Source organism: Mobula hypostoma, chromosome 23 (genome assembly GCF_963921235.1).
Source record: "Mobula hypostoma chromosome 23, sMobHyp1.1, whole genome shotgun sequence".
Taxonomy (NCBI): Eukaryota; Metazoa; Chordata; class Chondrichthyes; order Myliobatiformes; family Myliobatidae; genus Mobula; species Mobula hypostoma.
The window spans coordinates 40,113,695-40,134,556 of record NC_086119.1 but is presented as its reverse complement, the minus strand read 5'-3'; the positions used below and the strand labels follow the sequence as shown (position 1 = coordinate 40,134,556).

The window sequence follows — 20,862 nt, the reverse complement described above, 5'->3', positions numbered from 1 at the left end:
TGCAGTGTCGGCAGATGGCAACATCTGCTTGGGCCAGTGGGAGAGGGAGAGAAGACCTGATTAGCACAACGCAGTTTGATTGTAGCTTGTAAACTTCCAAACTTTCATTAAGTTTTGGGAGTTTCACAAAATGTGGGTGAAAATTATTCGCAACATAACAGTTACTGACATAACAGATACTGAAATTAAAAACTGTGATTTTTAGATACATTTTCTTTAGTAATATGCTAAAGATGTTTAGTAACAACAATGTACTAACTTTTTACCAACCTTCAATAAGTACGACAATAAAGCATGGGGTGCACTGACATCACCAAATGAATATTTAAAAAGATACAAATACAGTGGATTCTGGTTCATTGGGGTAGCCGCTTATTTGGGACAACTCTTGAAGAACAAAAACTAATTAAATAGCAGCAGTTACTTGTGTTTGTGTTCAAAAAGCAGTGATTTTTGTTACTAATAGCTAGTAGGGAATAAGCAGCAAGACAATTCAGAACTGCTTTACTCACAGTGGTTTCAGGCTTGGAGATGCGAGAAATGGCCAGGGATGAAAATGAAGGGATATCACTACTTCCAAAAGCTAGGAACTATGAAGAATTTGAAGATCTCAACAATCATCTTGAACATTACAACGAAAATGAAGATCTGGGGAATTCTTTAACATGGAAGCAGATTCACGGACACAGGAAGTGAGACAGAAGCTACTAACTGCGAGCAAGCACATTAACTATTTATAATCCTCCAGCACATCATGGCCTACCAGTAGATTAGTGAGACCGCCGAACCCAGCACAGTTGCTAGCCCACCCCAGGACGACTTGGCACTCTTCATGGGGGTGGGTAGGTTCTCTCACATGCTTATCACTGAACATTTTAAACTCCTGTTACACTCACTGAATCCTGCCGATCATGCCAAGTGTTACGCAGGAGCAGATTAACCTATTCGGTAAGTGGGACAGAAGACAGTGATAGCGAGTAAACTCGTTAACTATTTATTTACAAACAGTGAGACACTCAACCAAGCATCCAAGTCAAACAAGCACTTATCTAAGCCCCCTAAGTTGCAAAACTACGACAGTAAACATTCAATAACACTTCTAACTGAAGCTTGTACTTTAAGTCTCCCCAAGTTACACAACCACAACATTGAACATCCAACAAACAGGTACTTAGTTACGTGTGTGCTCGGGCCCTCCTTTCTGCAGTTCACTGATGTAATGGTCCTTCAGCCCTGGTTGCGACTCAGTCTGAAGGTGAACCCCTAGCAAAGGGAGACTATGGCTCTAGCATCTATTCTCATACACCTCGGAAATGGAAGCCGGTGCCGTGACATGCAAGTCAGCCAAAGGGATAAAGCTGCCGAATCCTTTGAATGGGCCATTCAGCAACCAGCATGAAGGAGGCGGCTTTCAACCAGAAAGTGTTAACCCTTCATGTTACAAATGCAATAATCAAAAGCATTGTATTGAAGGCTACCTGCACTCTGTCTGCACTGATTTTGTTCATTTAGTCAAAAGAACATGGCAGCATACACTGGATGATTTCCTCCTTCAAGAACTAATACAGTTTTATAGTACCATAGTAATATTGGTCATGTTATAATTTGTTCTGTATTTCATTTAAATATGTATTGCATTACTCAGTTAAATAGTAGTTGGTCTTTTATTATATATCATTTTAAGAATTTCCATAAAACTTCAGTTAACTGGGCCAAAATGTACTGGTCCTGATGTGTCACAATTAACCAGAATCCACTTGTATTTAAAAGCTCAGTAACCCATCATTTAAAGGGAATAAAAAAAATTATCACTGAAATAACCTGATATTAATTCAAGATTGAACACAGAAATATAAGTCAAATTTATATAACCACAAGTCATAAATTCAACAGGACACTCAAAGATCATTTCCCAAAATTCCACTGCATCTTTTCTAGTACAGTTACTATTTAATATTCTCAAGTGTTGGCCTAATTGGTTCATTTTCAACTTGGTTCAACACAAGTTATTTTACAGTATCTTAAATTAAACTAGCTAAATTGCAATGCCATCAAAGAATTCTAGGCCAGGAGCTCAGAATCCAATGATTAAGTTACTGAAGTAGGGGACCCATTCTATTAGCAGGATGCCTCTACTGCACAGAGCCTGGATGAACCTCCATATAGGTTAGTACAAGCAACATAAAATACAGTGCAGCCCACAAAACTACAGTGAATCTGTGCACATCAACACCAGTTACTACCATTTGTAAACAAGCTGGGACTAATTACAAGATCACCAACACAGGTTTAAAACATTTTCCTCCTCAGGTGACAAAGCCTCTACCACTCTACAAACATTTTCATTACTGTGTAATTGCCACGAGAAACAAGAACCAAAGCTATGAACAAGAAGTCAATAGATCTTCTCAACCTTTACCAGAACTGGAAAAACACAAATAAAACTGTAGTGCAGTCCTAACATGCATCTATAAACCTGTGTTCATAGTTTTAAAAACATAGGCGTCCAAACTTTAGAAAACTACAAGTTATACAATCTCTAGAAGGCCCTATTTTAATCATACTTGAAATAAAATGTTTTCTTCCTCAAAAAAATCTTTTCCAACCCTAAATTTGCAATTGTGACAGTGATACAAAAGATGCTTTGTTTCACCAGGTTACATAAGTGGCTGAACTTCTGTAAATGCAATGTGTTCCATTGGGCACATTGCACAAACCTATATAGTCCTGAAATCTAAGATGACATAAATAGAGTGGGCATAACCATAGCAACCACTTAAGGAGGAATCTAAAGATGGCCTTTTACAAAATCTAAAGTTAAAAAAATCTATTTGAAGTAATTTAACTCAATTCAACATATTCTCCTAAAACCCCCTTGCCCAAAATCAAAAAGAACCTTCAGCAATTGATGTGGAAAATAGCTGAGCATTCAGCAAATCAAACACAAAAGGCATACCCTTATATTTGAAGATGCCTCAATTAAAATCGTTGATATACCCAAGCTCAAAATGAATTGCCAGGATCAAATTGAGAGTTCTCCAAACAGAAAAACGTACTGCCAATTCTAGTAATTGCATAATGCTTCACGGCTTTCTTGAAAATCTACTTTGAAACTCCTTTGATAGATAAAAATAGCAACATTAAAGCTCTACAGTCATAAAGCCTCAAGGCCATTGACACCCAAAAGGTTGCACACCATTTAACATTTCAGGCAAAAATCCCTTAAGGTAAGTGATAATTATATAAAACCTCCACATCCTGGGATGGTGAATTAAGAACAAAGTGCTGGAAGTACTTAGCAAAAATCTTATCGCCATAGCTACATTCTGTGGAGACAGCAACGGGGTTAATATTTTAGCAGTTAAGTATTTCCAGCCCTTTGTTTTATAGTCGTTATTGTAATCCTCAAGTGTTCAGTTACTGAGCATCGATGGGCTTTGATTTTTCCTTAAAACTGAAATATCTTCAGCCTTTCTGCACGAAGCTACTGATATACAAATTCATAATGATCTTTAATATGGCAGAGAAAATGTGGAAACTATAGAGATTGTTCTTAGAAACTGTCAGGGCAACATTCGCAATATGGAAGAAAACGATGAACCAATCCCTGAACGCTGTAAAAATCTGTTCGAACGTGAACACCATTCTACTTAGAGTGATTTTGAGACCAGGTTGGAGCCTGACATTCAAGCTCCTCTGGGATCCCAGCGAAAAGGCATCGGCGAGTAGGCCCAGACGGTCCCAACTGGGCCTCTCGGCAATGACGAACTTGTGGAGTTAAAAACAAGAGAGTCTGAAGTCGCTTAGCAGGGCCACGAAACGAATCGGGGCTGGGGTACGATGCCTGACAGACAGCATGACAGGACGCTCAATCAGTGCCGCCCTCGCCACAGCTGCTCCGACTCTTGCTCGGCCAGCAGCAGGAATAACATCAGCTCCTGCCCCGAGCCCAGACAGGGTCCCTGGGGAGATGGATGCCGTCCCTGCCCCAACACCGACATCCGGTGTCTCCGCAATCTAAGGATACTCGTTGCTCCGGAATCCCTCGCCGCTGTGCTCGATCACGTAGATTGTCTCCTCTGACGTTATGTCGGTAAGCGGCTTCGCCAGCGGGAATGGCTTCCTGCCCAGCAGCGGCGCCATGGTCCTATGTGGGCGCCGGCCGGTTGGCCGGCTCCGTAGGAGATGGGCCGGGCGATCAAGGCCTATCCAATCCCGCCGTTCGCACCGCAGTAACGGGAATGGTCCAAAGGGGAGAGCCCGTCGCTCCGCTTCAACTCGAGAGTTCAAAAATGGCGGGATTCCACAGCGGCGCCGCTCCTCACCGGCAGCTCCTCACCTCCCGCCGCCGCGCAGTCTACCCCACTGCCGGAAGCACCCGCCCACCCCGCGCTTTCATTCGATGTCTGGAAAACCGCGTCATCTAGTTTAAAAAAGATCTGCCTTCTCGTTGGATAATACCGCTGTCGATCATCCCTGCAGCTTCGGTTCAGGCGCGGGTTTGTGTGAAGGTGAAAGGTTACGGCCATCGAGTAAGCGGCGACGGAAAGGAAGGATGCAATTTAAATTCAGCTTGTTTAAACCTTACATTCGATGTAATATGTAATCATTTTTATGAATTATAGTATTTGATTTTGTTAAAGGAAGGTTGTTTATGTACGCACAATATAAAGCCGCCGCGAACCCTAACGACGGGTGATCGATTGGACGAAAGCGTCTAAAGGGCGGGCTTAATGGTGCCATTTTGAATTGTGATTGGTTTGCTGGTCGATCTATCAAATCGTAGTTGCGCTTGATGGCCCCGTCGGGCGTTTTGATTGATTGCGCAAATCATCAATCAATGTCAGCAAGTGTGGTTGCAATGGTATTTAAGGTAGGTAACGGTGCGGAAATCGGAGCGATGGTTTAGGCCGCATTTAGAGCCAGGTAAAAATAGTAAGAAGTGTAAAATAACACACATACGCATTGCCTAGAGCTGAAGCAGAACGAAATTTTTGTTGACGACGTACCGAAGAATGGATTTATTCTTAAATAGTATTTTTCCCTGAAATAAAGCTCCGAAACAGGGCAGACTCGATGGGCCGAATGGCCTGCTCCTGCTCCTATGACTTTTGGAAATCGATCATTCTCCTGAGAAACCACTATGTTTTCTCTCACCTCAGATACAGCTCGACTTGCTGAGTATTTCTAGCATCAGGCAAGTGATGGAAGTGTAGAGAGCAGAATGTTAGCATGGATTTGGTGGCCTGAAGAACTTGCTTTATTGCTCAACAACTCTTTTTTTATGCTGTTGATAACAAAACAGGCACAAGAGACCAGATAGGTTGTTTTGCAAAATAAAACATACAGAATCCAATAAAGAAGCATTAGTTCATATTACCTGCTTGCTCCATGTTTGGCATCTCTAATCACTCGCAATGTTTCTGAGCACTGGGATCTTAAAATGACTTGCTGCTCTTCTCTTGATGAAGACTATTCACTGTAACCACCAACAAACATCAAGAATACTCTGCATTCAACACAGTTGAGGCTGAACTTTAGAATTCAAAAAGCAATACAATAGGCCATATCTATCTTGTCATTCAGCTTTACGATGGCTGATCTACTCCAGGTCTCAATTCCTTTTCTCTGTCAGTTCCTCATTAACCTCATTGCCATATTATTTTTACATTATGTATCTCTTTGAGAGGGCGGAACTTAGTTAAGATGGAGCTAAACGGCGATTCCTTTGCTTGCATCTTCGGAAACAGCTCTATTTCCATCTTTAACTTATCCATTTTTCCCTTCCAGGCTTCTTTTGAAGACCCTGACCTGGAGTTACACGCTGACTTCAGTTCTTTGCGGGAATGGGACCTGCTCTCGGGATTTCACGACTGGCCGTTATCCAACATGCTAAGGCGCGGCCTAAGAGTTTAGCTCGCCTTTTGAGGCCTAGGATCTCGGGGCTCTGGAGACGGGCGAATCAAAAGTCGGTGTCGTCTGAACTGGAAGATCTTTGGCTGTGTCCAGAGACCTGAGATCTTCGGGCATAGAGCTCGGAAAAAGCGACGCAACAGACTTCTAACCAGCGAGTTGTTTGTTATTATCTCCCCTCTCGCTGTGAAACGGAAACATCTCTTTCTCACTTATTGGGGGAGAGAGAGAACCCGGGGTATGTCGAATACCAGGTGAACACGTAGTCTTTGGAGTAACTGCAAGTCTGTGTCTTTGCTGTTGCTTCACTCACACTTGCATGCTCAGTAATGGGTCCCGATGCTTTTCATTTTGCTGTTGGGGGGGAGGGGGGATTGTGCGCACTGCTGCTTACACATGGGAGGGGAGGGAGCAGGGGGGACTTTGGGGTTCTAACATTTAACTGTCATTCATTCTTTGGGGCACTCCTCTGTTTTTGTGGATGGTTGCGAAGAGAAAACATTTCAGGATGTATATTATATACATTTCTCTGACATTAAATGTACCTTTGAAATGCGGCAGCCACCACAACCCTTCAGTGAGAGAATTCCAGAATTGTCCCACCCTCTATTCATACACACCTCAGTGTTAAATGTCCTGCCTTTTTGTAATCACATCCCATTGTTTCAAGGGACAACAGATTTTTTCCTGCCTTGTCTCCTTATCCCTTGATTCATCTTTTATCAATGTCAGTTCTCAATGCAATTAATCAGAATCCACCAGGGTAGAGAATTCTCTTGGAGTGAATACATTTCTCATCTCAGTTCTACATTGCCTGCCTCTGATTTTAAGACCATGATCCCCATTTCCGTATTCCAAAAACTAGGGGCAACAAGTTTCCCTTCATTTATTTCTCCTAATAATTTTCACTGACACTATGGTATTATAAGAAAAACAATCCTAACTTTTCCAATCCATCCACGTGTCTAAATTATCTCACCCTGGAGTAATTTAATAATTCTGTATCCTCACTGAAGCTTTCAACATCCTTCCTAAATCAGAGCATCCAGACTTTGACATAATTGGACATGGGAGTATGGAACGAGCTGCCAGACGAGGTGGTAAATGCGGGTTCTTTTTTAACATTTAAGAATAAATTGGACAGATACATGGATGGGAGGTGTATGGAGGGATATGGTCCGTGTGCAGGTCAGTGGGACTAGGCAGAAAATGGTTCGGCACAGCCAAGAAGGGCCAAAAGGCCTGTTTCTGTGCTGTAGTTTCTATGGTTAATTGGTTAAAATATTATTTTATAAAAATTCATCTAGTTCTTGAATAAAATGCCTTATTATAAAACTCAGGATGCTCTAAGCTTTTTAACTATTTTTTCAACCTGCCTTGCATACTTACTTCTGGATCTCTGTTCTTGTATTCTTTGTTAACAGTGCCCTTTTGTTGATATTGCCCTTTTCTCCTTACAAAATTATAAACTTCCCATTGTTCCTGCATTAAATTTCATCTACCAGCTATTTGCCCAGTCACCAGTGCAGGAGCCACGTATCTATTTGTGTTGTATGCTACTATTTCTGAGGATCTGCCCTTGCCCAGCACGTAAATGCAGTTACGAAGAAAGCACAGTAGCACCTCTGTTTCCAGAGGAGTTTGCGGAGATTCGCCAAGACATCTAAATCTTTGACAAACTTCTGTAGATGTGTAGTGGAGAGTATATTGACTGGTTGCATCACAACCTGATATGGAAACACCAATGTTTTTGAATGGAAATCCTACAAAAGGTCGTGGATGTGGCCCAGTACATTATGGGTAAAGTGCTCCCAGCCATTGAGCACATCTACATGAAACGCTGTCATAGGAAAGCAGCATCCATCATCATCATCAGAGATCCCCACCACCCAGGGTCATGTTCTTTTCTCACTCCTGCCATCAGGAAGAAAGTACAAGAGTCTCAAGACTCATAAGACCAGGTTCAAGAATAGTCACTGCCCCCAACCATCAGGCTCTTGAACGAAAGAGAAGAACTACATTCTTTGAAATGTTCCTACAACCAATGATCTCACTTTATGGACTCTTTATCTCAGGTTCTCATTATTTATTGCTATTTATTTATATTTGCATTTGCACAGTTTGTTGTCTTCTGCACTCTGATTTTTCATTGATCCTGTTATAGCTTCTATTCTATAGATTTGCTGAGTATGCCCACAGGAAAATGAATCTCAGGGTTGTATATGGTGACATTTATGTACTTTGATAATAAAATTTACTTTGAACTCTGGGTTATGGTCATTTGTCATGTGGTTTGGGGTATGGTTAAAGTAGATGAGTATAATCACATATTCATGCTTTGTATCATCAGTTAGAGAGAGACTTGACAATAGACAATAGGTGCAGGAGTAGGCCATTCGGCCCTTCAAGCCAGCACCGCCATTCACTGTGATCATCGCTGAACACCCACAATCAGTACCCCGTTCCTGCCTTCTTCCCATATTCCTTGACTCCGCTATCATTAAGAGCTCTATCTAACTCTTTCTTGAAAGCATCCAGAGAATTGGCCTCCACTGCCTTCTGAGGCAGAGCATTCCACAGATCCACAACTCTCTGGGTGAAAAAGGTTTTCCTCAACTCCGTTCTAAATGGCCTACCCCTTATTCTCAAATTGTGGCCTCTGGTTCCGGACTCCCAACATTGGAAACATATTTCTTGCCTCTAGTGTGTCCAATCCCTTAATCATCTTCTATGTTTCAATCAGATCCCCTCTCATCCTTCTGAATTCCAGTGTATATCTTTCAACATATGACAGCCCCGCCATCCCTGAAATTAACCTCGTGAACCTACGCTGCACTCCCTCGATAGCAAGAATGTCCTTCCTGAAATTTGGAGACCAAAGCTGTACACAGTACTCCAGGTGTGGTCTCACCAGGGCCCTGTACAACTGCAGAAGGGCCTCTTTGCTCCTATACTCAACTCCCCTTGTTATGAAGGCCAACATGCCATTAGCTTTCTTCACTGCATGCTTACTTCCAGTGACTGATGAACAAGGACACCAAGATCTCGTACTTCCCCTTTTCCTAACTTGACACTATTTAAATAGTAATCCGCCTTCCAGTTCTTGCCACCAAAGTGGTAACCTCACATTTATCCACATTAAACTGCATCTGCCCACTCACCCAACCTGTCCAAGTCATCCTGCATTATCTCAACATCCTCCGCACATTTCACACTGCCACCCAGCTTTGTGTCATCTGCAAATTTGCTAATGTTACTTTTAATCCCTTCATTAATGTATATTGAAAATAGCTGCGGTCCCAGCACCAAGCCTTGCAGTACCCCACTAGTCACCGCCTGCCATCCTGAAAGGGACCCATTAATCCCTGCTCTTTGTTTCCTATCTGCCAACCAATTTTCTATCCATGTCAGTACCCTACCCCTAATACCATTTGCTCTAATTTTGCCCACTAATCTATGTGGGACCTTATCAAAGGCTTTCTGAAAGTCCAGGTACACAACATCCACTGGCTCTCCCTTGTCCATTTTCATAGTTACGTACTCAAAAAATATCACTTGTTGGATATTTTTTGTTGACCACTGGACTGCTTATATTATTAATATCATTAACTCCGCCATCACTACACTTACTTTGTTATTTTGCTTATCTCACTAATTCTGATCACTCAACTTTGCTGGTTTCAGAATAAAGGATGAAAAGTACTTTTATCGACTTGGAACTCAGTTATTTGGGAGCGCGTCATGCAGTGTCGAGTCCCTCACTCAGTCTAGCGGTTTAGATTTGTTTTTCAAGTAACCACTATGTTTTTTCAACGAAAGGTAGTTTAACCAAATGAACACAAGTTTATGGCAAAAAATTGCCTCAGACCTGTTGGCAAACTTGGAATCGCAACTTGCTTTAGGATTATCTGCCACCTTTTGTCGATTCATGCCGTGTATTTGTGGTTAGAACACAGTTTTAAATTGCCTGTCCTTTGGAGTCCATTGTGGTGTTTGTCTCTCGGTCAGTCACTTTGTTTTAGTGAAGTGCTGAAATATTCTTCCAGTTGCCAACATTTGAATCGAGCATTGTTTGTTTGGTCCGGTTTAAGTGCTGTGGATGTGTGGACAGTTTGTTGCCTGCGTTTATTGTACAGAATATTGCCAGTGCACTTTGTGAATGTGCTGTGGGTGAACAAAGAGTTAATTGTGAGGTTGCGAAGTAAGAAGAATGTAAAATGAGTGAATCGAAGCGTGGAACTGATGTCAGCGATCCTGAAGTTAGGGCAGGTAAAAGAGGTATTAAACTTACTGCCAAAGCTTTGGTGAGTAGAATTGAAAGTCTTCAAAAGGAATATAAAATGTGAACAAAATTAAAGGTTTAATACCATTAATTAAGGATCTTATGAAAAATAAGGGAAATGCCTTACAAGTGCAATCTCATTTTAAGGATTTGACTAATCTTTGTGAAGCTGTTGCTAAGCAACATCAAATACTAATTTCTTTGCTTCCGAAGGACGAGCAGGTAAAACAGAATGAATGTTTTTCAAGTATTGATAGCTATAGCAGTACATTAAAAGAGCATGTGAAACAATGGTTAGCCCAAACATTACATTAAAGATTATGTTGCTGCAACGTGACTATGTCTCTCACCTTCCATCAGACAATGTTTCTGAAATTTCAAGACAGGTTTTGACTATGCATGTAGTAGGTGACCCTCAAAGTAACATGAAACCAAGTGACAGTGTGTCATATATCAGCACTTGAAGCTCTGCTGCAGGAAGAAAATCTGTATCTGTGACGTCCTCTGCACAGGTTAAAGCAGCGGCTGATTTAGCTGCATTAATGGCACGTCAACAATTAGTGAGGGGTAAACATACGCTGGGGTATAGGGGGCTCTGGATAGAGGTAGTACCTTTAATGTCTGGCATGCTGCTCCCCACTAGACAGGGTGGACGGGCATCACTGGTCCTCATCCATCTCCTAAATCTCTCACGTGTTGGCTCCAAGTGCCATACCCCGGTAAACCGCTTCAGCTGGCGGGCTAAACCACGTGAGGGGGTGAAATTACCACACAGGTGTCCAAAGTTAATGTGCCAAGGGCTTCAAGTGTGGTGAGTGCTAAAAGTGCTCCAGCAGGACAGTCCTATGGTGTGAATTCTCATATTGAAAAGGCACAAAGGAAAACAAGATCACTCAATATCAATGTTGATTCATTTGTCCCTTAAGTGTTTGGAATACATGTACAAAAACCAAGAGGTAGCTCAGGGTGTTTAATCTCAGCCTACACCAATGAGGCAGTCTGAACCTATGTCCTATCCAACAGCTCAAAGGGCTCATGGGGAAATTCACTTACAGCATGGAGATACTCTTGTTTCAGACAATAGAGGTCAAAACAGTATTATTGATATTATGAGGAAGCAAAATGAAATAATAACCTTATTGGGACAACAAGGCATTTCATCTTTGCTTAAAGGTGAGATCAAATCTTTGATGGCGATCTATTTCAGTATCGAGCATTCATGGAGGCATTTGAAAACAGTGTTGAAGCAAGACTGAAAACCATAGTGACCGCTTCTATTTCTTTGAACTATACACTAGGGATCACCTGAGAAAACTTGACGGAAATTGCCAACATGTTGACCCTGAGAAAGGAGGATATGTCAAGGCTGAGGCTTTACTACAGGAACATTTTGGCTAACAGAAAATTACATCCACCTACATGCAAAAGGCTCTTTCGTGGGTACCCATCAAATCTGAAGATATGAAAGCTCTTCAAGACCACAATCTTTAACTCAGAGGCTGTTGCAGTGCCATGAAAGAAGTGCAGTAAGCTGGACGTGCCTACCGATATGTTGATTATTGTAAGGAAACTGCTCTAAAAGCTTAATCGCAACACTACTTACGTTGACATTGTTGATTTTATTGAAAAGCGAATAAAGATTGTTGTAGACCCGGTGCTTGGGAATACACAGGATGCTCCATCACCTGCAATAAGCAAAAGTATAAACAAAACCAAGTCATAACTGAGTTCCCAAGTTCAAGGAAGCAGTTTTGCCACTACAGTGGCCACTATGAGAAGCAAAGCTAAAACTGAACTTGGGAAAATGGAAGGGAAATGGTCTCATCAGCCAAAGGGGTTTATTTGTTCTGCGAGGGTGAACACACATCAGATTTATGGCAAGTATCCCAGCATACTTTATATTCACTCTGACAAAAAGGATGCAGAATCAAAACAAGCTGTGAAAGAATGAGACACAGCAGTGAGCAGTTCCCTGCTGTGGCCTTACAGGAGCTGGCATCATGATTGTAAACTTCCCATAATTCCAGTGCAATTGAAGGCTAAGAAGGATAACAAGATCGTGGTTACTTACACATTCCTAGGTCAACGGAGTACTGTAGTGTTCTGCACAGGGGACCTAATGAACAACCTCAAACACACAATAAAAAGGACACGTATTCTCTTACACACCATGGATCAAGAGAAAATCATGAGTAGCTACATTCTTTCAGGATTGTAAGAGGCTAGCTTAGATGATGAAAACTATCCAACATCCATACCCAGGAAAGCATTCCTGTCCACAGAGGGAACATACCACGGCAGACAGATCTCCAGGGATAGTCTTACTTGAAACATGTCCATTTACGAGAGATTGATTCGGAAATTGAGCTGCCAACAGGAATGAATGTGTGTAAAGCGTTGGAGCCATTGTAAGTGGTTCACAGTGTTAATAGTGGACCTTATGCAATCAGAACAACGTTGGGTGGAACTGTGAATGGCCCACTGAAAGGAGGCAATGGTGATTGGAGAGGCTGTTGCCACATACCCCGTGACAGGTTAAAGAACCAGCAGAGATAGAAAACACTTTGGAGTCCGGTATTGTTATTCACTAATGATATTTATCAGTAACTATGCAATACAGTAATATAAATGCAGATAAATCAAACAGGTTAACTATGATTATATATAAGTATATCAGTAAATGTGGAAATATATGAAAACCAAGCTTCTTCAAGTCTAGGGGTAAATAGATAGTCTTACGATAATGAGTAAAGTTCAGTTCAGTTCGTGGTTTTGAGTTGAGTAGTGATGGGGAGAGAGAGAGAGAGAGAGATTTGAGTCTTCAGGTGAGCTGACACCGTCGATCTTCCTGTTGTCCTCCGAAATCCTTTAAAAGTCACCAACTGTGACCACAACAAAGGGGACCATTCTTCTGTGGTGGAGCTATCAACCCAGGCGAGGGTTGGACACCCAAATAACTTAAGCTCACAGGCATCTCAATGGAGGTATGTAAACACTTCAAGCAACCAGGCAGATGTTCTCTAGAGGGTTGAAGGCGAAAACATGGATGTCAGTGCCTCAATATCTTCTACAGTCTGAAAGGGAGTGGCCTGTGAATCCTGATTGTTCTAGGGATCTGCTGGATGATCCAGATGCCAAGAGGAGTGTTACAATGGATGCCATGCAAATTGGAGAGGAAGTGGATGCGGTAACACGTATAATCCATCACTTCTCATCTTGGACCGTTTAAAGAGAACAGTGGCCTGGATTCTTAGATTTAAGAAGCTGCTCTTATTTTTTAGTTGGAAGGGGAATTAATTGAACATTGCTCTTGCTCAGTCTGAGTTGGACGAAGAATAACAAGAGTATTCTTTGAAAAGAGAGATTGAGAAGGCCAAAGGTCAGATCAGCCAAGGTTGTCTGTCAGTGGAGAAATTCACAAAGGCTGAAATGGAGATAACTGAGTTTTGCCAAAGAAAGAGATTTCCAGATGAATTCAATGGCAAATCTGCAGATGCTGGAAATCCAAGCAACACACACAAAAAGCTGGAGGAACTCAGCAGGCCAGGCAGCATCTATGGAAAAAAACATAGTCTTGGCCAAAAATGTCGACTGTTGTTTTTTCCATAGATGCTGGCTGGCCTGCTGAGTTCCTCCAGCATTTTGTGTGTGTTGTCCAGTTGACTTCTCAAGTTTGCAAAAGGGAGTGAGTGTGAAAAGGAACAGCCAAATTTTCAAGCTCAATCCAGTACTTGAACGTGGTGTCTTTAATGTTGGTGGAAGACTTAGTAAAGCAACCGTGCCGAAGACTAAACGTCCTTTTGTACAAGCAAAGGATCTTCATATCTCGACAATCTTCTGAGGCATGTATATCAAGAGGTGGGACATAGTGTCCGTAACCACGTTATCCATGTTGCGTCAAAAATACTGGATTCCCTGTGCTAGGGACAGCTATAAGAAAATTCTTGACTAACTTTTTGTCAACGGTTGCACGCAGCTTTAGGGTGCAGGCAGATTTACGTCTGGACGGGGTCTCTCCAGATGATCCTCCATTCATTCATGTAGAAGTTTGTACCTTTTGAGGTGAAGAGTAGAAGGAGTACAGTGAAGAGATATGGGGTCATTTTTACCTGTCTAGCTATAGGAGCTGTTCACATTGAAGTGAACACAAATTCCTTTGTTAATGCACTTTGGCGCTTTATAGCAAGATGAGGATAGGTTTGTGAACTGCGCTCTGATAACACAATATACATTGTTGGAGCTGAACGTGAATTAAGAGAAACCATTGAGAAGTGGAACCATTCACAGATCAGTGATATCCTTCTTCAGAAAGGAATTAAGTGGATTTTTAACCCCCCTGGCTAGTTTACGTCATTGGGAACATGGGAGAGATTGATCAAATCTGTGCAAAAGGTCCTCAATTCCACCATGAAGGAACAGAATCTTGACGAAGAGGGTTTCCATACAGTCCTTTGTGAAGTAGAGGCTATTATCAATGGTCATCCATTTATTAGGGCATCCTTGATCCCAATGATTTGGAAGCACTAACACCAACCATTTGTTGCTTCCAAAGACCTCACCATTCTTATCACCAGGACAGTCCCAAAAGTAAGACATTTACGCTGTCATAGATGGAAGCAGGTCCAATACATGTCAAACTTGTTTTGGAAACTGTGAGTCAAGGAGTACTTACCACAGTTACAGGAATGTCAGAAAAGGTCAGGTATAAAGCGTGATTCCCTCCCGGAAGACATTGTGCCAACTGTTGACAACTCAGTGCCTCGCAACTCATGGATAATGGGAAGAATCATACAACTCCAGACAGAAGAGGATTTGTGCGGCAGGTGTGCATCAAGACCAATACCAGAGGGCACACAGGAGTGAGATATGCCAACTAGTGGAATGGTGCCACAGCAACAACCTGGCACTCAGTGTTAGTAAGACGAAAGAGCTGATTGTGGACTTCAGGAAGGGTAAGACGAAGAAACACATACCAATCCTCATAGAGGGATCAGAAGTGGAGAGTGTGAGCAGATTCAAGTTCCTGGGTGTCAAGATCTCTGAGGGTCTAACCTGGTCCCAGCATATCGATGTAGTTATAAAGAAGGCAAGACAGTGGCTATACTTCATTAGGAGTTTGAAGAGATTTGGCATGTCAGCAAATACACTCAAAAACTTCTATAGATGTACTGTAGAGGGTATTCTGACAGGCTGCATCACTGTCTGGTATGGGGGGGGGGGTCTACTGCACAGGACCAAAAGAAGCTACAGAGGGTTGTAAATCTAGTCAGTTCCATCTTGGGTACTAGCCTACAAAGTACCCAGGACATCTTCAGGGAGCAGTGTCTCAGAAAGGCAGCGTCCATCATTAAGGACCCAGGGCATGCCCTTTTCTCACTCTTACCATCAGGAAGGAGATACAGAAGCCTGAAGGCACACACTCAGCGATTCAGGAACAGCTTCTTCCGCTCTGCCATCCGATTCCTAAATGGACATTGAATCCTTGGACACTACCTCACTTCCTTTAATATATAGTATTTCTGGTTTTTTGCATGCTTTTTTAATCTATTCAATATATGTATACTGTAATTGATTTACTTGTTTATTATTATTTAAATTTTTTTTTTCCTCTTCTAGATTATGTATTGTATTGAACTGCTGCTGCTAAGTTAACAAATTTCACATCACATGCCAGTGATAGTAAACCTGATTCTCATTCTGATTCTCTTCTATAACTAAGATCTGTCTTCCACAGGAGGCAGAGGTTTGAGGAACTACAGTTCTAGAAGCTTCACTTTTTTGGTTGTTTGACTTCATGACTTTGATTTCACTTACTGACTTGACAGAGTACGGTGGTAAAGATCACTTCGTGCTGGTAACCTCTGGTCTAAATGATTTACATCCCTTGACTTGAAGAAGAAAGAAGGAAAAGTATATTTGCATAAATGTTAGGATGTTTATCCTTGAAGATTTCATTTCTCATATTTTTGTAGTATGTAGTTGTAACTACTATTGTGTAATAATTAGAAGCCATGTATCTATTTTCTGTCTGTCAGTATTGTATTTTGTGTTGCGTGTTTTTATTCTGGGTTATAGTCATTTGTCACGTGGGTTGGGGCGAGGAAGAAGTAAACGAGTACAGTCACGTACTCATGCTTTGTCCTCTAGTTAGAGAGAGATTGGGTTGGATTTTTTTTTGTTGATCACTAGCTTTAAATTATATTACATATCATTAATATTGTTAATTTTATTATCACTATGTTTATTTCACTTACTTTGCTAATACTGATATCGTTAATTTTGATTGCATCTTTGCTGTTTTCATAATGAAGGAATGAACGTACTTTTTTTGACTTGCAACTTGGTTATTTGGAAGCACATCATACAGTGTCATCCCTCACTCAGCAGTTTTGGTTTGTTTTTCAAGTAACTGCTACAACCAGTTTTTCTTTATTTACTTTAAGTTTACTTCTGTCTTCATAATTTACTTTGCCTCCATAGTTTGTATCGCCTGTAGATGCGGAAATCTGGCCTTTTGCACCTCTTAGTATACATTATGACAAGCAGTGTCCTGTTACTGGTCTTTGGGGAAACACCATTGTGGTCCTGGTCCTGGTACTGTTACTGGTCTTTGGGGAAACACCATCGTGGTTCTCCAGTAATTCACTACTGTTTCCTGTTACTTAACCAATTTTTGATCCATGCTGTTACAATTTCCTTAATCCCTCAAGTTTCAGTCTTGAATAGATTTCTATTATGTGGTGCTTTATCAGATCCATAGTTATCACATCAACTACAGTTCCCTCATTGTTTAATTGACAGATCTGCAATTACTACTTTGATTGCAATACCTTTTTTTGAAAAGAGTGCAACATTCACAATTTCCCAGAACTCAGGTGTCATCCATGAACTTGTCTTTGTACAGTGCAATGGGGTTGTCAATTTTATCTGGATCAAGTAGGGAAGGACTGACTTCAACAGCATAATTTTATCAAGAATATCTGAATGATGGCGAATGTCTCAATTATGAATACTTCACTAATTGAACACCTCGAAAGATAAGACATTTGGAAGTAATTTCCAAAAGAACTGGAGGAAAACGTGTTTTCCTCACAGACTTGTTGAGACCTCAAATGCACTCCCTAGCAACTTTCAAAAAACTCTAAGGCATTATTTGAAAAAGGAGTAATTTCCAGAATTGTGGAAAATAAAAGTTACTGAGTTGGGCAACCACTTTAACAAGCATAATACACCAAATGGCCTTCCCCTGTGCTGCAAGACTCTATGATTATATAGCAGTGTTCTACAAGAAAATAGTCTTACTGAGAAAACATTACATCACTCTTTTGGTTGGGGCCTCATGCTTTTTCTATGCTGAAGAATGCTTTGTGATGGTATTGAGTTTTCTGACCACAAATTTCTAAACTCAAACGAAGATTTTAAACCCTCCATAATATAAACAGCCGTGAGTACTCTCACTAAAGGGAGATTATACTGTAACTACCCAATCTTCAAAGACTAACTTACATCCTTGTCTATTCTCCACAATGAGTTTAACTCCCAATACCCATTATTCAAGTGGTGGGTCTCTTCTCCTTACCAAGGCGAAGAAACTTACAGCTAAAAAAGTAGTTTAAAGCATAGTTCATTTATTTTTAACGATAGATGTTTAAATCCAACCAACACCGTTAAAACACATTTAAAACTCATGGAGGATTACTATCTTAAACATCTCCCAATTCTCACGGAGGATTTCCATCTGGAATAATTATCTTGAATAAAACACTTCCCAATTACAAACTATTTCTATAAGACATACCATTTCCAAAGTCTGAAGTATTAAGCATTTCTTAAACATAAATGATAAAGAATAAAGCAAAAAGTTCAAGGGATTTCCTAAACACAGGTACAGCTCCTACAAACTAAAAAGACATACCAAAGATGCAGACAAACAAGTTGCCTATTGCAGAAACCAAACCTGGAGGAATGGATTCTAGTTCTTCCCTGTGTATTGATGGTGCTTATCCTATTCTTAATAAGCCCGAACTGCTCTGTACATTTATACCCTGTTCATCCAAGAAAGACTTCACTAGCATGTGATATTTCCTCAGATATCCTTTGAACACAAATGGTTTAAAAGGACCTTTTGGAGACGTAGATCTTAGCTAGCTACCATTAATGCTGTAAAGCTAAATTTGAGTACATAAACCTTTCAAATTATAAACATATTGGTTTTGATATACTTAATGATATTATCCATCCATTCTACAGGCTTCCTTGAACTAAACAACTTAATAGTCTGCTTGTCTGTTTGAAACAATCCATTGTCTTATACTCTACTCTTGAGCAAAAATAAAACAGGTGCAGTGACTCTTTACAGACAGAGCATCTTCAAAATACAGAACCTATTTGCAAAGCTGTTCTATAAAGAGTGCTTCCACTCACATTTTAAGAACTGAAGACTGACTTCTGTTTACAACCAGACGTTAAACAAACTGTTAGTTGGAAGTTTACTTACAATTGTTTCATCTTACAAGATGCTGTGCTTAGAAAGCAAGGTTAGTGGGGGGGAAAACACAGGGAGTGAATATCTATCACAGCTTAATATCAGCTTAATCAACTGGAATGGAAGAAAGTGGCACTGAAGCAAGAGATCAGTCATGACCATAGAATGATAGAGCAGGCACAAGGCTGAATGGCTCTGTTTCTCAAGTTCTAATATTCACAGAATACAGCACTGGAAGAGGTTATTCTGCTAACCATGCCCATTCCTGCCAATTATTTCCAAGTTCTCAGTTAACCAACTACAGGCTTACACAAGAACTTGGGAAAATAGGAGCAGGAGTAGGGAAATCAGCCTGTCTCACCATTCTATATGATCATGGCTGATCTGCCCCAGGCCTCATCTCCTATCTTTTGACAATTATCTATAGTCCTCAACTTATCAGTCTTTTGAAAATTATTTTGTAGGTTGCAGTGCTTCAAGTACTTGTATAGGTACTTTTTAAATATGATTGGAGATTTCTCCCTAACGGTACATGTTCTTTAAACCCCCACTACTGTCTTGGATGAAATATCTTTTTCTCAGCTTCCTTCTAATCCTTTTATTAATAAATGAGTCTATGTTCCTAGATTTTAAGCCCTCTTATATAAGGGATATAGGTTCTTTTGATTTAATTAGTTTTTTTTTAAACTGTTCTACGAAGATTTTCCTGTGTCTGTATTTTATGACTTGGCTGATAAAATCCCTTCTCCCTACTTCCACCCTTCCTGCCTTGCCACTTTAGGGATCTGTGATCACATACTCCCCATACTGCACCTGCACTTTCATATTTCATATAAGGTCATCAACGTGAAACATTAACTGCCTCTCCATCAATGCCCATCAATTTCCTATGTATATCCATGATTTTCTGCTTTTGCTTCAGATGTCAGCTTCTATAGTATTTTGCTACTAGTTTATAAAAATCTTTGTAACCTATACTTCCTTCCTCTTTACTAACTGCCAGGTAATTTTGGTACCATCTGAAAACTACCTAATCTTGAGCTTTGCTTTATACCTAATTATATCTTCCGCTTCCACGTTCAGTTTACCATTTTGATCATTAATACACCTTCCTTTCTTTATTCCCCTTCATTCTATATAACATGGTAGAATTTCTCTTGATCTTATCTTCCATCTTTGCCCCTTTTTTCAAAGATGAAGTATGAACTATTAGCTTTATCTGTCACATGTACATCAAAACATATGGCGAAATGTATCATTTTGCAGCAAATCAAATCAGTAAGAATTGTGCTGGGCAGTGTCCAGATGTTGCCAGTGCCAACATAGCGTGCCCACCCTAACCGTACATCTTCGTACTCTGGGAGGAAACTGGAGCACCCAGAGGAAACCCATGTGGTCGTGGGGAGAACGTACAGGGAGCGGTGGGAATTGAACCCTGATGTTGATCACTGGCTAGCGCTGTAAAGCGTTTCACTAACCGCCATGTTATCATGCTGCCCTATTTACATGCTCATACATACTTACTTCTATATTTTTATGGTTCTGGGCTTTCTGTATTCTTTAGCACTTTGTATCTATCATTAGCTTCACCTTTCCCTTTATCCTGCCCTGTATCTTCAATATCCACACAAGTCTACTTTCTGGATTCCTTGTATTAAAATCAAGACAGTTAACCATTGTCAGGCTTCTGGCCTGTTTTCTCCAGATCCCTCCCTTCTGCATTCTCTTTTTTGCCACATATTTATGAACTAATTGCATGTGGCATTGGCAGCAATAAGGCCCTGCTTTTCAATTTCATCTCCAGCTTTGTGTAAGCCTCTCCTTCCTTCTGTGGCAATACTTGCTGCTCACCTCAGAATATGCTGCACTTGCTGTGTGGCATCAGTAATATCACTGGTAATCCTCTGTCTCAAATCCACCTTCTTGCCCAATGTTTATCCCTTGTCTCTATGTCCCTAAAGGTTTATTGATCTTGGTCCATGAATGAACATTGCCCAATGGAAGAGAATTTCAAAATGTTGCAATCCACTGTGCTAACTAACCTGTCGCAAACCCAAATGACTGCTGTCTTATCTTGAGCTTCTGGAGGAGGTTAACACTAGAAGAAAGTTAATGGCAGACCTGAAAACTGGGATATATTTTGATTTCAGAGGACATTAAAAAGATAAATAAAACAATGCAG

At 40.8% G+C, this 20,862-nt stretch overlaps 1 protein-coding gene across 1 annotated transcript in view; it reads right to left on the bottom strand.

Moving 5' to 3' along the window:
• Nucleotides 1-4,365, bottom strand: part of baz1b (bromodomain adjacent to zinc finger domain, 1B) — an 88,487-nt gene extending 84,122 nt beyond the window's left edge. Inside the window, exon 1 of the mRNA XM_063031227.1 lies at nt 4,028-4,365. Within this exon, the coding sequence (XP_062887297.1) occupies nt 4,028-4,143 (116 nt within the window). The 5' untranslated portion in view covers nt 4,144-4,365. The remainder of the gene's footprint in view (nt 1-4,027) is intronic.
• Between the last annotated feature and the right edge of the window lie 16,497 nt (nt 4,366-20,862).